Source organism: Excalfactoria chinensis, chromosome 8, assembly GCF_039878825.1.
Source record: "Excalfactoria chinensis isolate bCotChi1 chromosome 8, bCotChi1.hap2, whole genome shotgun sequence".
Classification (NCBI taxonomy): domain Eukaryota; kingdom Metazoa; phylum Chordata; class Aves; order Galliformes; family Phasianidae; genus Excalfactoria; species Excalfactoria chinensis.
The window spans coordinates 21,657,917-21,675,295 of record NC_092832.1 but is presented as its reverse complement, the minus strand read 5'-3'; the positions used below and the strand labels follow the sequence as shown (position 1 = coordinate 21,675,295).

The 17,379-nt window shown below is 36.6% G+C and overlaps 1 protein-coding gene across 4 annotated transcripts in view; it reads left to right on the top strand.

The window, feature by feature from the left end:
- Positions 1–17,379, top strand: part of LOC140255477 (BEN domain-containing protein 5-like) — an 812,733-nt gene that overhangs the window by 312,864 nt on the left and 482,490 nt on the right. For all 4 annotated transcript variants that reach the window (XM_072343116.1, XM_072343117.1, XM_072343122.1 and 1 more), the window contains one exon: positions 6,362–6,578. In XM_072343116.1, coding sequence (XP_072199217.1) covers positions 6,362–6,578 — 217 coding nt within the window. The remainder of the gene's footprint in view (positions 1–6,361; positions 6,579–17,379) is intronic.

Sequence of the window (17,379 nt, the reverse complement as noted above, 5' to 3'; positions counted from 1 at the left end):
CATAAATTAACAATCTCAGCTTTGTATTTAAACTGAGAAATCATCAACATTTTTAACATGGATTTCAAAATTCAAACATTACTGAAATAATTCCTCAAGTTGAGGCTCTTAAGAGACTTATAAATTATTCTTGCATAGAAGAGAAGTCACCTGAGAATAACCTAAATGAAGTTAACATAGATTTTAAAAATTATTCTTGCAGAAGAACAGGGAGTGGTGGGAATAGATGAGCAGATGGGAAAGAGAGAAGAAGAGAGAGAAGAAAAGGCTAATTAGGTAATTGAGGCTAAGAGGCTATTAGAGCTGACCCAGTGGTCTACTGGTAGTGTAGTTCAGGGACTTGAATTTGGGATTGAGGTTGGTCCCTTGTTCCCAGGGCCACAAATGCTCCAAACATTGCAGGGACTTGATTTTTTAGTCAGTATTATCCTGTAAATATACATTTTCCAGTCAATATAATCTGGAGGGGTTGTAAGTCAAGATGTAGCGGAAACAAGAAATAATAAGGGGGTAAAATGCTGAATTTGAATGTGGAGAGACTGAAATACTATGGTGAAAGCTAAACTGTTTAGTGCAATTCTCCAGTGTTCTTGTGAACTGAATGTCAGAGAAAAATCTAATTGAAATAAATGTATGTTGTATAGGTAAAGGTGATTTATTTTGAAGTCATTCCAGTAACCTGTTTCTGGCCAATTTGAAGCTGACTTGGCTACAGCGTACTGGTGTTGTCTTCTTCCTTCAGTTTTCCAACCTGTTTTTACTTGTGGTCTAGCCAGTGATATGTTTTCTTTTCCTTTTCATGTTCTCATTCCTCTTGGATGCTGGTATACCCAAATTGTATTCTGAAGCTGTCAGTAGACTTCTTTTATGGCTAGACAGTCTGGTGTAGGTCATAGCTGGGACAAGCATTGCCATGTGGTTTTTAGATTTATATGCGGAGGTGGAGCATTTCTTGTCCTCACCTTTTCTAGTACAACATTATTCATATTGACTTAATTCCTTTAAATCTCTCCACTTCTTGAGCAGTATTTGTAGATTTTATTTTCTTTAATTGCATCTGAAAGAGCTCTTTTTTTGTTTCCACATTTCAAACTCTGAAACTGCAGTGGTACAGCATTCAGAGATGGTTTCTTCCTGCTTCCCATACCTCATCCAGTACTTATTAATTTTTTTTTTTTCTGCAGCTTATATCTCGTAAATTACTTACTTTAAAGCTGTGTTTGTTTCTTTCCCAGGAGAAGCATTCTGGGACAGAAATGCTAGCTCTTGCTTCTTTGGTTTGCATACGTATTACCTCTTTAAATGATCACAGTGCATGTATGGCTAATTCCACCATGTTCTTTCCTTGCTTAAATATTTTTGTGGGAAGTCAGCTTTTTTTTCCTTCTTCTTTTACAAGCACTGTGTAGAGATATTGCTATTGAGGCAATACATGTCTGGAACACCTGTGGTCAGTAGGCAAATCATATTTTAACAGCAGAAAGAATACCAGCACCATTTATTATCCCTGTGGTTTAAAACAGAGTTTCTGTAGAATAATTGCAGTATTTGAACCGTGGTTCCGAGGAAAGTCACTACAGTGTGATCTTTAGCAACTGGACGGAATAAACAAAGGATGGAAGAGGTATTATTGCCTTGGTTATAATGTAGGCAGGAGGGTGCAAAGAAGGTGGTCTGCTGTTTTGCCATTGGGAACCCTGCTTGTACCTGCTTCTCATAAAAGACTTTGGATTTTGCTGGCAATCGACAGCTCCCCTAAGTTATATTGAAGTGTTTTGTCTAAAGAGGGCCCTGTGCCAAGTCTGGACCTCAGAGACTAAATTTTGTATTTAGGTAACATAGACCTATAAGTGGTAGGCAGCACTGAAGAGAACCTCAAACAAAACTATGTTAAGATTTGGAGACCCTGAAACAGCAGCTCTATCAGTGTTGCCCGGACTTATGTGAAACTGTTTAAAAGAGTCATTCAGCTATTTTAAAAAGATTATTACTCACCAGGTCATAATTTAGTAGCTTTCCCACTTATAATGTTATGCTTGTTTTAGTGAGTCAAAGGGCAATGATTTCATTTTTGGCGGAGCCCAAGAACAGGTTTTCAGCATTGCTGTATATCTCATGATGCTGATCGGCTAGCAGGGGCTCACTTGCTGACCCTTTTGCACTGCTTCATTATGCATCCCACAAGGTATGCACTTTCCTCAGCCATTATTTGTCACCTTTAAGAGTAATGACTTCTGCTATTTCCCTCTGGTTTTATGTAAAGTAGTTTTATTATGGTTTTTTGTGGCTGATATTATCATGGGACCTAGAAGTCTGGTCCATGTGCAAGGAACAAGTTTCTGTAAGGTATTCCACAAACACAGGACAAAGGACATTTCCCACTGCTACATTCTATTTATTTCTCTTTGCTCAATCTTACTTCGCACTGCACTGTGCTGGAGATACAGTTTTGTTAAAAACCTTTCTTAATACATTCCCCTTGAAGTTATTCAAGCATGTGTGAAGTATGGAGAGTTATTCTCACATTTTCTCACGTGAACCTATTTTTCAGTTTCGATTTTTGTATTCTAAATGACATATATAAAATGCAGATATCCTCCCTCCAAAAATAAACAAACAAATGTACCTTCTTATTGTGGTCACTTATTTAATTTATTTTAATTTAACAGTAAAAAACAAAACAACTACTACTACAAAAAAAACCAAAAAACCAAAAAAACAAAAAAACACATTAAATTTAGCTTTAAACTCAAAGCTCTAGAGAAGTTAGAGATGGAACTAAGTTATATTCAGAATAGAAGTATTGTTGTGATACTGAGTTATGCGTAGCACTCCTTGCTGTCTACTGTAGTAGCAAAGGGTAAAATCTTGGGGCCTCTGATATTACCAGGGATTTGACTTTGACCAAGGACCTCAGTTTGCTGATAAACTAACACCAAAGTGTGGCTTATGTTGTGACTCCAGACAGCAATGAAGAAAGCATATAGGAAGAGACTTGCACATGTACTTGCTTGCATGCTTAGAGTAACAGATCTGCTGGGTTGGGACAGTTTCCTTGTCAGATAAGACCCAAGCAGTCTGAATTTGTTTCAAAATGATGTGTAATATTAAGCTTCATTTCTGTGAATGCATTTCTGAAGATAGACTGGAAGTGACTTGCTTGCATTTTGTGCTCTGTGTCTGTGCTTGGAATTGGGGTGGTTCTCCTTTAAATAACTGCTCAGAAGCAAGAAAATCCAGGCAGTTGTGTATCAATTAGCAGGGTGCATTTCTTCGTGCGAGCTGCCTGGAAATGCAAAATGACATATCTGAGTATTAAGCTCTCCGCTATCGTTTTGCTTTCCTACCTCTAACTACAAATCAACTTCATTGTGACTCACAGTGTAAGAAGTTGGTGCATTTCTGCAGATCCACGATAAGATATTTTCCTCTGGTAAGAAATGCAGTAACACTCCGTAGTCTGGATCTGTCCCTGCCAGGCCCACATACATTAGTATTCCACTGGCAGCTGCCTTTAGGTAGGAATATTGTTTTTGTCCATAACCAGAGGGAACAATCAGACTAAGCCGTTCCCCGGCTATAAACCAGCCAAAGTAATTGGGTTTAATTTTAATTTTTGTAATAGCTTTAAATTAATAGGAGCAGCTGCTGCCACAGTGTGTGGGTGTCCTTTTCCAGAAGGCATAGAACAAAAAAGGGAAAGAGTAAACAATAGTGCGTCTAGGACACAAAGGTTAATTCAAGAACTGAGCAATGTCTTTTCGTTATCAAAAACTCAGTTGGTGATATCTAGCACTATGTCTCTTTTCTTTCTTTTTCTCATCCCCTTCCACCCCCCATTTTTTTTTCCCCCTTTAATTCCCTGATAAGATCTCAATCTGATTAGACTCCCGTGTGTAAAGATGTGCTGTTGGTATCTAAACACTAACTCTCTTTCTCTATATGACTCACAAATAGATTAGCAGTGACAAAGTGCTAGAAGAGATAAAAATAGATTAGCAGTGACAGGAGTACTATTATAATTATTTTTTGAAGATATGGCTTGAATTAAGAGTTTGGGCACTTCCTGCCCTGAGAGGGTGAATTTAAACCTAGGAACTGAGCATGCTTTCTGCTGTTGTGTCAGACACCAGATAGTGAAATGTCAATACCAGATGTCCTAGACATCAAGATTAGCCATAATAGCCAAATGCAGCCATAAAGTGATGTGTCAAAGTGGATAATAAAACAGATGCTTAGCTTCTATAATGAAGGAGGGAGGGAACGAAATATCAAAAGTGCCTTTAATACTTTAACAAAGTTGTCTTCAACTTGCTTAAAAGTAGAAAGTTATTGAACCAAGGAGAACTATGTGTCATTTAAACATTAACTATCATCAGATGAATTTCAATTAGCATTAGCCTTTCTAAAATCTTGACTTTCCTCCTATTGGTCACATTTTACATGAATTTTTTATTGCATAAAGTGAGGCTTGTCCTTTATTATTTCTCCCATGTTAATTTCGAAACAAATAAAGTTCAACAACTCAGCAACATACTGTTTAAACTTGCATTACGTTTTGAGGACTGGGAGCTAGAATACATTTACCCAGTGCCATATCATCTGCTTGATTTGAGCTCAAATGAGGGATGTCCTATAGCACTCTGGAGTAAGGGTGAATGATAGAAATATGTTAAGATACTGGAGAAACCTATTAGGTTAGGGCACTGCATGCACATAGCTGGTGACATTTTTCCCCTAATGCTACTTTTAAAAAAAATGATTTTTTTCTTCCTCTATTTTTTGCATTTGTGGCTTAAAAATAATTTTCAGATGTTAATGATAAACAAATATCTTATTTAAAAACAAAAATGCTGAAGGAAAATCTTGAAGCCCAGGAAGTTCAAGAACCAGAGTCATACAAGCGGCAAATTCTTATTTCAAGTCTAATTGACTGCATCACTGGCTCTTTATTGTACTTTTTCAAGAACATCTCAACTCCTTTCTGTTTCTCTTTGTAGCTCCTGAGTCTTGCTGATCAGATTCCTTAACTGCTGCTCACTGGCAAGCGTACTTCTGCATAATGAGAGGCTTTTGTCCTCCATTCCATATTAGCAGTGAAAGGCCATAACTGATGCTCTGCAGTAGACCAGATTCTCGGAACTATTACAAAGAGATGCATTACTACTGCTGTCTGTAAATCTTATTACATTTTCCCTCACTGTGATCCTAGTTTAGCTGAGATCTGTTCCAATCATTAGATGAGACCCGTTTATAATGTTATGTAATTGAATCAGTTAGAGTCTGCAGGACCGTAGTGTTTTGTTGCCAAACAGGACTGGTAAGTTAGTTACATCAAATTACAAGTACATGGCATGACTATAGAATCTCTTGCCTGAATAAAGGTGGAAAATCTATCTATGTAATGAAGAAGGGACACAAATAGAAATATTGAACACTTCTGGTTCATAGAAACAGTGTTTGATGCACCTTTGGAACATTATTCATTTCCTTTGAGAAATTAAAGAATAACAGAAGTTGGGCGAAAGATGTCAGGCAGATATTTTTTATTCTTTAAACAGATACCAGCTTAATAGCAATGACATAAATGTCTGCGCTGTAATTATTTACCATCATGTATATTAATTTTTATCATGTCAGCATTATAAGCCAGAACTCTCAAGGAGGGCAGCAATCCAATTTGGAACAGGACCAAACAACCTTTTCTCCTTCACTTTCCAACATAGGACCAGGTTGTTTTCCCAATCCTAAGTTTTTGTTTATATGCTTGTTTTTGTTTTCCCTTAAGAATTTCTCTCTTCTTCCATTCATTGGCTAGGTGCTAATACATCCCATGACTACTAAGAGGGAAAACACATTAGTGCCTACATGTATATCATGCATATGTTATACTATGTACTGCGTATATACTTGTACTAAACTTCCTTCACCATGGACTTCCTTCGTGCATGGACGAACCAGACCTGTATCAAAGGGTTCAGCAACATTCCAGCCAGAGATTTGGCTGAAACCTCTGTAACACTATGAGTTTGCACAAGCTTAATAGTAAAGGACCACATGTTTCAGCTGCCTATGCATCTTCATCACTTCCTGGGTTTTGGTTTGTCTGGCTGTGTGTAGCTCTCTTTTGCTATAGTGGCTCTACAAGCTTAAACCTGGCACAGCAGCCATGCCTAGCACAGGCCCAAATGTGGAATTTGTGTGCTTGAGTGCTCTGAAATGCAGGCTCTGGGAACCGCATTATTTAAAATTAATTCACTTCATTTACGTGAGAGGAATTAGGAATCTCAGATAGCATTTTAGTTCAGATTTCTTATGAGCATATGTATGTTGATTTATATATATTGCTTTTATTTTTCAGGCAAAGAATACCCTCTAAAAACGTCTATTACTATCGCTGTCCGGACCACAGGAAGAACTATGTCATGTCATTTGCTTTTTGCTTTGACCGTGAGAACGACACTTATCAATTTGCGTACTGCTACCCTTACACCTATACGCGCCTTCAGCACTATCTTGACAACCTACAGAGGAGGAACATGGACTACTTTTGCAGAGAACTGCTAGGACTCAGCGTGGTAAGTAATAAGCATTTTTGCCAAAGCCAGCAGGCTTCATTATGGATGCCTACTTTTAAGTGCTTACAGAGAATAATTAGTCATACCTGCAAAAATAGGTGTGCACTCATATTTGTTTTACTGTTGTCAGTGACACATAGAGTAGCTTTATCCACATGATGAAATATAGACAAATGCTAATTTAATTTCATGCAAACTATTTCCTTTGTAATATGCAAGGCAATGCTAAAATTCCTGTGTAGGATCAATTGACCTCTAAAGGATGGAACTGAAACAGCTTTATTGAAGAAATGTGATTTTTGGAGTATTCTATCCATTTGTCTTTATGGAAAAAGCTTTTCTATTCAAAAGGAAATAAGCATCTTCGGAATGAGAATATAGCTTTTCTTGGTAAAGTAATGCAAAAACATTTTAAAAGCAACTTATTTTATTTAGGCCTAAGAATATCTGCTTCTGGTATATTTAGCTGAAAGGGGTTTAGTGCTCTCAATATCTAGACCGTAGTGCCCACACAAAAATGAAATATGACAGTTCTGGTGCAGGAGGATGTTTAATGGTAAGGTTGAGCGTAATTCGCTACAACCTTTCTCTGAAATGTTCCCTGTCCTGAAGATTTGGAAATCATGACTCAGCCACTGCCATATCAATTCAGAAACCATCAAATTAAGAAAAGAAATTGCTGATATATATATTTTTTCCCTTCTGTTTTCTCCGACATGACAGTGCACATGTTCCACAGTCTTAATCTCTTCTCTGAGATTTGATTTGGTCCAAACTTATAGTGTATCTGTGTGTCAGAAAACGAGAGCTGCAGTTTTTATGAAGGCTGCTGATCCTGGCAGCTCAGGCTTTAAAAAGAATCCCAGTATATATTCTGAAAATGAGAAGAAAATCACATGAATAACCTGCTCTGGAATAAAGAACCAGTTTCCAACATTAGGTCAGGTCGTTGAGTTCCTTACGTGTCATAAAACTCGTTGTTCAACCTACAGAGAAGAGCAGATCCAAAATTAACCAAAATTTTTTGTTCTTAACCCTTTTGTCTATTAAGCACAGTTTGTGCTCTAACGATGACTGTCCTATATCTCTGAACTGACATTAATGATTAATCATTCCAATTAGGGGGATAAACAATTATAAAGGCACAAGGAATTTTTTTTTTTTTTTTTTAATTAAAAAGAAAAGAAGAAGTAAAATCTTCAGAGGATGGGAAGGAGTGCTATCATTTTAATGTGTGTAGGGTTTTACTCATTAATCTTAGGGGAGCTATCATTAATTCTATAATGAAATCAAATTTGTTTCCTTTCACTCTGAAAATAGTATATAAACAGTCACATTTGCATATTCATCAAAACCCTGATCTGACTGATTAAAACACTGAGATAGAAGGATTTGTCTTTTATCTGCATTTTGACAGACAGAGCTAAACTCTTAAATCGTGTTAACATTGTGTTGCCAGTAGTTGCTAAATATTATTTTTCATATTTCAGCAAACTAAACAAACAGATGCCGTTCAAAACGTGGCAGGAAATGTGCTGTGTACAAGTCCTGATTTTATATCTATATGTACACACACAGTATGTTTTGCAGAAATTGATATGGTAACATTTTGCAGCTCACCATACCGATATGTATAAAAACCTTCTGAATCAGGCTCGTGCTGTAATCTTTGTGAGTAACATTGCAATCTCAGAGCATTTCTGGCTTTTTTCCACACACAACTGTCCTAGAACAGCTTGGTAATTTAATGTCTTTGCTGAGCTTGAATAGACAATTTCCATAAGTTCTCTGCGAGCTAAATATTTTAACATAGAGCTTTGTTGCTATCATACATCTTTAAATGGTGAAAAACAGCCTCCTTCAGTCTTCACTGCACAGTACTTCATCAAAGGAGAAGCTGACTGTTCTTTAGAGAATTGCGTGCCATATAGGATAGATTTAGAGCTGAAAAAGAGAGCTCCATCTCCGTGCTGGCCTCTTACGTAAGATAAGATGAATCAGATTGGCATAACAAGGCCCTTAAAAGCTTTATTCCTGGTGAAGGTACGATACCCCTGGTAGCACATGGTGGAAGGAAACTTAAAGATGCCTTCTGAGGACAAACTCTGAAGTCCTCCTGTTGGGTGTGGGACTGAATCACGGTAGCATGGTAGGGGAAGACTGTGGCATATCTGCTGAATGCCACACAGCTATTAGTGCCTTTTGTTTGTTCCAGCTGATTTTACAGCTCCCTTTGCTAGTTTAAGGTTGTGAGGATGGAGAACAGTTTGGAACAATTTAAGTTCTCCTGGATTGTGAAGTTTTGAACTGTGCCTCTTGTAGACAACAGAATCTTGCCACAGATCTATGTGATTATTTTTTCATTCGTAGTGGAACAGTGAAATGCTAGTCACAAGAAACCATGCTCAGATGATTGCTCCTGAAGGCTTTCTGAGTGCACATTTTCCTGCATGTAATGTTTTCAAGGCAATCTAATTTCTAATCTAATTTCATATTTTCTCTAAAGAAAGTACTATGCCTCCATTAACTCCTTAAATGCTTTCACTAATTCTATGAAAATTGAAAGTGAAATATCAGTGTGGGACATGTAATTCTCATTAGGATGCAGAATGGCAAAGTGGTTCAGAGCCAAATGGCAAAGATTCCCATTGCCAGTGTGAATGGATAACTTAGCTGTTCTGCTTCTGACCTTTTAATGTTTAAATGCTTTACTTCAGAGAGCTATCCCGCATTCTGGATGTGCCAAATGATCTCGAAAATAGTCTCCCCTGCAAGCTAACTATGATGGCCACCCAGGTGTCATTTAAACTGCTGTTTTCATTCTGCCATTGTTGCCTGTAGATAAGTTCAGACTTTGTGTGGGTTGTCCCAGCAGATCATGCGTTCAAAATCTTTAAGCATTTGAAAAAGACTGTGCAGTTGTTTTCTGTGCATGTTATGGATGAGTCTGTCATCTTGGCAGATATTAGGCAATACTGTACAGCATATTATAATGAAAAATAATACATTATTTTATCTGAAAATATAAACACAAGCTCAATTTCTGCTACTTACATAATCTGTATACATAGCGTTATAAACAGTACTGGAGACTTGGCAAAGCATTTGAGTATCATTAGAGATGGTGGTCTAAGTTAACTGCATATAGTTGAAGTGTGTGGACGATTGATGAGACCTGTACCTCTACTAGTGTTACAGTATCACACATACTAAATTAAATAAGTACTGGTGAGACTGGCTCCTACAAATTGCGACTGGCTTGGTGAGATTTTTATTGCTCACTTCAAAGACAGAAAAGATTAATTGTAGACAGATAGTTCCTTTCACCCCATTAGGCAATGGTGCTACCAAATTATGCTTGAGGAGTATTGCAACTGCACATAAAAACCACGAGCCTCAAAGGGATTTCCACAGTACACAGGCACTAGTATATGGAATTCTGTTAAATTAAATATTAAACATACATATTTTAAAACAAGAAGGCAATATGTCTAATGCAGAGCCCTGTAAGTGAGCCAATCTCTAAAGTCAGACTTGAGATACTGAGTTAAACAGATTGAAGCACAAGGTGCTTCATTCTGAAACTCCACCACTACAGTGTATGCTTTTAATTTACATAAGTTACTTCTCATGGTGCTATCACAGTGAATCAGAATCAGGCCCCATGACTGTAAAACTGCACAGCCAATGTCACGTTGCTGGTTCCTTGATCAGATATCCCTTATTTGCCATCTAAACTACTGGGTACTCCAGTAAAAATAGCTAATCAGTTCTACTGATACCTACTGGTCTGTTTTTAACTGTTCACTTATGACTTTTTTTAAAGCACAAAGCAAAGAAAATACAGTTTTTCTAAGGTTAAATTTCCCATTTCCGTGTACAGTGTTAGGTTATGTAATAATGGTTCTATAAAAGAAAAGTATAGTCTTAGTCTTAAAAAAAATAGAAGTCATAGGCTTCAGTGTGATGTATCATGCCTTGGAAATCACGTTGGTATCAGACTCTGTACTTTTCAATGGATCTGACCACAGCTAGGTTGAAATGTCATCTAAATGCAATTTGTGGTAATTTACTTGGCCTGAAATAGGACACAGAAGTAATGCTAAAAACAAAACAAAACACCATAAGTGTAACTTCTCTTTATCTAGAATGCTAAATTGCACCCACACATATGCTTAGAGCATGTACTCTTTTTTTTCAGTGATGTATCTATGTACACATATAGTACTGATTTTCCCATATTATTCATAATATGGATGTTATCCCAAAACTATAATTGAGATTTTACAAGTAACTTATTCTATGTGTTCTTTCCCATTCTTTTCCATTGCCTCTTTCTGTTACGAAGGGAAAATCCAAAATAACTGTTAGGCCTTTGAAATTCCAGGGCCACAGAAGATATTGTCGTGTTCTTTTCTGTGCCTCATCCCACTGTCATTTCATTTGCTTTTATATTCTAGTCTGTCACCTTTCTTTGTTCTTACTTATGACTCTCATGCTCCCTATTTGTTTCATCTTCTAATACATACATCCACACGTTCAAAGTAGGTGGCATAATATGTAATTTATTTGTCATGCGGAGAAAAGAGGGAGACCTTCAACCTGGAGTAGAAACATGTTGGTATCGAATTGGGCATCCTGACATACCTGAGTTAACACCTGAATGCAAGAAGACAGTTATTCATTTCATGAATAAATGATGCAATCCCGATAGGAAGCAAACTTTCTTTGTCTGCAGTCAGTTGAACCCTCAGTTATGGGCAACTGTAAGCATCTGGGGACAGGGTCCACCTTATTTGCTTTCTGAGTTTAATGACTTGGTCGTTAGAACTCCCTTTTCAGTTGGTGGTTGGGAAATAATGTTATTTCAATGATAAACAAATAATATGGGAATCTGGAATGAAATATATACACCAGGGTAAAGCTTTTTTATTTTTAATAATTTTAAGACTTACCTACTTGTTCTGAAGGGCATAAATATATCTTGGAGATATGTATGGTTCTGAAAACCATCAAACTGACTGGATTACATTCATTCTTTCAGTCTCATTTACAGAAATTTGTTTTCCCTCTTTTCCAGCACAGCGTTAAGCAATAATTACCATATATATAGTGATACAGAATGTAGGGGAAATTGTGCTACACGGTGCTATTAGCAGCGTTTGCCCAGTAACTCTTTACTGCATTGACTCTGCTGGGATTCTGTCTGTGTTTTAGTTGGCTTCTATTTAGATCTCCAGTGCAGTTGTTGTGTAATATATGTGTGAGAACAGACATATTTGAATGTATATTCTTCAACTGTAGACCCAGAAAATCGTTAGCCTGGCCCACATTATCTATAGGGTTGAGATCTTGGGACTGAAGGCTTATTTAACAGTGTTAAGAGTCTGCCTAGGTAAAAGGATTTGAATTTATCCCTTTTAATTTAACCAAAGAAAGGACTATGTATTGATTTAGCTTTATGGTAAATATAGAATGCAAATATAATGTATTAAAATCTAATTACTTTAGGCAAAGTCTTGTTCATATAATTTGTGCAAGCTTATTATTATCATTCTGATGCAGAAAAAGCACATAAACACAGAAATAAACTAAAGACTTTTAAATAGTCCTGGTGAAGTTCATGGGATCAAACCACATATGTTTAAAAGGGCCTTTAGATCCAAGGTCAGAGCAATCAACACTTTGCAAGATAAAGACTCAGTGCTCTAATGTATAGCCATTATCTTGCACTAGCATGATAACAACATGAATAAAGGGGGAAAAAAAAAAAGTATAATCCTAGACTTTGAACAAAGGATCTCAGTGTCTTTGGCCAGGCATACTTCTTACAAAGTAACAAGGAATAATGATGCTTCCAGTCTGGTATGAATGTAAATGAATCTGGTTATTAGATGATTTATATTTCAGTTCCTGTAAAATGATTGCTTCAGTAAGCTCCCAAAGGCTTGCTTATCCAACATTTCAACTTTACCTACTGTACACTGAGGCTGAGAGCTGAATTAGGGAGCTGGTGCTAGGATATGAGAAGAATTTCCTTCCTGTCATTGGTAACCAATGGCTAGTGGTTTTGTTCACTCCTTGTAGATTAATAATAAAGCAAATTTACAGAGAGTTAGAAGTGATTTCAAATAACTTCCTAATATTATACATTTCCCACTGGACTAAATTTTAAGACTTGTGAGCCAGTTACTCTCCCTTTTAAAATAACAAATAAACCATTCAATAACAAGAAACCAAAAATATCTGTCACATTCAGTCAGGATGTAAGCTTTCTGCAAACCTTCCTGCACGTACTCTTCAGATTCATCTTCTCTCTTGAAATGGAATATACCTAATAGATAATGCTCAACAAATAAAAGGAAGTCTCAAATTTGATTTAAGGAAGCGCTTGTCTGCTACCTTACATTTGGATGTTTCATCACTCAGTCACATTTTGTTGGAGAAACTGGTTCAGGTAATGCATTCTGCAGCCCTTTTTGCAGCTATCTGTAAATATGCTGAGTGCCCACGTGTAAAGAGAACTCCTTTTTGTAATGTGTCTGTCAGGTGTGCACTTGAGGCCTTCTGCATAAGAGATCAGTGCCAATTCTGCAGCTCTTATTCCCTGCCTTGTAGGTGTTCAGTAGTAGTTTATCCTGGTTGTCCTTAAGCCTTGAAAGCTGAAAGATGGCTCTAAAAAACACTTCAGTTTGTGTGTCAAAAGGGAATCTGCATGATGTCTTTATACCATATAGGAATGAGAAAATAAATGTATAATAAGAAAATATTTTAATACAGAGAGCATAGAAGAAGGAAGTGTAGTTCATGTGGTGCAAGCTACCTGATTGTGACCTTACTTTTTGCACTACATATTTGAATATATATATTTGAAGGGATAACGTAAGGCTTGCCACTATCTAATACAATTATAGAAAGCACTGCTGGACAGTGCTGTGTAGAACCCGAAGTCCGTTTTTATTTGCAGTGTGGATTTAGTGGCCCTTTTTAATCAAAGGAGAGTGGAATGAATAAGTATATCAAACTTTCATGTAAGAAAGGCTGTTGTCACCTTTATTTTAAGACATCAGATTATATTCAAATATATTTTATGTTAGGAGATGATTATAGTTAAGGGGGGAAAAAAGAAAGAATTTCTAGGAAATGCTAGCTACCTTTGAAGTGTTGTTATTACTCAGAAATACTGAAAGCAATGTTTATCTTTGTTTTGAAGACAAAAGAAAGTACAAATAACATGTGAAGACAAGAGATTTTCAGTGTAAAGTAGTAGGTACTTAATTGTAAGCTGGTGTGTTTTGTTGTTGATTTTATTTTATTTTTTTCATTTCTTAGGAAATATAAGGTACAATGTAAAGCATTTCAAATAGTTCTCAGAAGAGATCTTACGTAGCAACCAATCATATTGATACATAGAAATAACTGTGCTCTCTAATAACGATCCTCTTCAAGCAGCAGCTGAGCACCATACTGTGGCAGCAGAGAACAATCTGAGAATTGAATGCACATTGCAAAGGTCTCAGTTGCATGACACTTTATATCACAAAGAGCATCATTCCTAGGCCCAGACCAAAGATTTCACTCAGAAGTCTTCAGAATTATGGACATACCTTTCCAGAGAGAGTTTGTTTTTACAATATACCTTATCTGATGTTAAATTTGTCTGATGACAAACATGTACTGTGGATGAAGACCAAGGAGGCATTTAATCCATTTCAGGCATTATATGTCATCCTTCTGATATTGGTGTCATTCTAGCCATCTTGTAGGTAATGAGGCTACTACAGAAACTGGAATTAAATAGAAGCAGTACGTGATAAAGACTTTGATATTAATTTTCTTAGTTCATTCACGGTAAACAGAATTCATTTAAAAGCAATTTCCCTTCAGAATGGAGTTCTGGTATTAGATCATTGTGGTCAGGACCATGGGTAGTACAGCTGATTTGTTTCCTCAGGGCGAACACAGTTTGGCATAAAGACTTGAAAATAAGAAAATATGAACTTGATCTTTCAGGTGTTTTGACAGAAAATAAATAAATAAATAACAAAGTGAAACTTTTGATAGTTACGTACCAAAAATGAACCTTATGTCTTGGAAACCAAGCTCCATTTACAACTGCACAGCTCTTCAAAGTGTTGTCCGCAGTGTGCAAGAAAATATTTAGAAATTGAATCTGTTATTTTGCACAGTTCATGTGACCCAAAACCTCAAGTCTGTTTTTCTTATTTGCCTTCTGAGAATGAAAAATGACCGCTAAGGTGTTACGTCCAATGGAGAATTTATAGGAATGTCAGAGATGACTGATTAAGGGCACTTTATAGATTAACAGATGAAGGCTAAAACAGAGGTTGGTGGTGATGTATTGGAAAAATAGGAGGAATTCTGGCTCTGCAGTAAGATGCACCAAGATTTGCCTAAGACATGGCCATTGATATTAATCCAAACTATGAATGTCTCAAAATCTGAAAGGTAATGGTTGGACAAGAATAGCGTTACTGCTCAAAGGCATTGAATCTTTGCCTACAGTGAGTGGAAATGAGTTAGTTTCATATTGCCCTGTAGTTTGTCTTCATCCCTATATCTTACGGGAAATTGTCTAGATCTTTACTGTGCCTCAGGCAATTAAGTTACCAACATAAAGTACTTTTACATGGTGTCTTTTGTTTGAGGACCATTTGTTCTTTCAGGAATTAATGGTATTGTGGGGTCCCAGAGAATCTGTAAGTTTTTTTAAAATATATGATTGAAGTGTTTTCTTTATCTTAATGAAGAATCCAGACTCTATGTATTCTCTCTCTTGAGAAAACAAACTGCTCAGCATGTGAACTAAGGAAAGAAGAATGTGTGTTTCAGAGGTATGCTTTTTGGCTGTTGTCTTCATCCTTACAAGATACTGTGGCAGCACCAAATTTGTCTTCATCTCTAGCTGATATTGAAATCCTTCAGAGCTTTAGAAATAAAACTGCACCTATCCTTTAGATTTCTTGTATAGAAATAGATAAGATTTTATAACAGCAAATATCACAGCAGAGCTTCCACTGCTGTCCTCAAGTAAATTAGACTTGGGTGCGCACAGACCAAATAACATTGTAGGCTTATGCTGCACAGACTTGTAGAAAGATATTATGTTCCCTGTGATCAAACAGAATTCCTATATGTCCTATCTTGGCTGCAGTTCCAATTAGCTATAGCGACCAATGAGGGAAATATGCAGCAACACAAAACATCTAATTCAGTGCTGACAAAGAGGTGGGATGTATTGATCTGTTTGGCAGAAAAATTCATTTTTTTTTTTTTTTTTTTTTCATTCCTGTAATTCTGATTTTTCTCATTGCTGGACACAGATGGCAAAATATAATTTTATTAACCATAACCATTTGTTTTGCAGTTCATCAATTAAATTCCAAAGGGTACAAAGACTAGTTTATATGCTAGCTATTAACAAAAACAGGTTAGTATCTAGAGCTATAATTGAAGGGGTGATAGATGTTGCATACCATACTTCAAGATCATTTGTTGCTATGACAATAATGAAGCAAAATGAAACAGGGTCTCTGGAATCTCAGAGTTTTTCATACTCCCAGAGAGTTGGAGATAAAGACAAACTTTTATCTCAGTGAGCTGAACTTCATTCTTTTGAAGCTACAGTTGATAAATGTGTATTACAAAATACATAGTATACACTCTGCTTATTAGAAAGTTAAATCAGAAAAGAATGGAAAATAATAGTTTGTAATTATCCTGGATAACAACCATCTCTGCTCTTAACATCAGTATGAACCACCAAATTAAGTACCAAGTGAAGTAAGCTGAAAAATCCAACATTTCCAGTATGAAGCACGCTTTTGCAGGAGTGAATGAGGATGCATTTCAAAATCCTTTCCTGATCTCATTCATCTTTTGCTTTCTTTTTTTTTTTTCTACTAAGATGTCCATCTTTTAGGTTTTGTTTTGTTTTTAACATCCCAAGTGCTACCAGTGCTAGGATGCAGGATAGCCTATACCGTGACAGCAGCACAGACTATATACACTACTGGAAAACATTAATTATTTATGTGTGTCCTTGATAGAATGGGGAGCCTACATGCACAAATGTACAATTCATATCATTTGGCTTCTCGGGAATTATTACAGAGAAGCTTCCTAAAAATAAGAACGGTGTTTGATCTTTTAATGTGATAGTAAACTCCAGTAAGCCTCTGAAACTAACAATATATAATCAGATCTCCCTGGCCACACTTAACTTACCAGTGTACCGCTGTTGGCAGATGTATTTCAGCAGTGATTATGAATAGAAATCCTTATAGCAGATTCGTACTACATTCCGTGTGCTGGGACTACCCATCTGTACCCCTGTTTGCAGCCAACAAGAGTCCTAAATTTTGCAGTTTTGTTCCAGGGACAGTGTGAGTCAAATCTCTCTAGGAGAGACCTTCAACCTTGTCACAATTGGGCAAGCTGATTTTGTGTTGTTTACTGCCAATGATCCTGAATGCCAGAGGAGTAAAGCAGTTTGCCCATAAACAGATAACGTATAGCCAAGTCTCTTCCTTTTCAGATGTCCGTTTTATCGTATTCTAACATGGAAATTATTTCATGCCAATCCTCCTCTTCTTTGGCATCTTAGACCACTGCATATGAATATAGCCTTGTTTCAGAAAGTAATGTTCATGGCAAGTTTAAACATGCCATCTAATAATAAACCTACATCTACTAGGATAATGTGAATTTCTGTAAGGGAAATTTATTATGCAGTAATTTTCACTTTTCCTGTCTACCAGTCAGTATTATCAGAGTTATT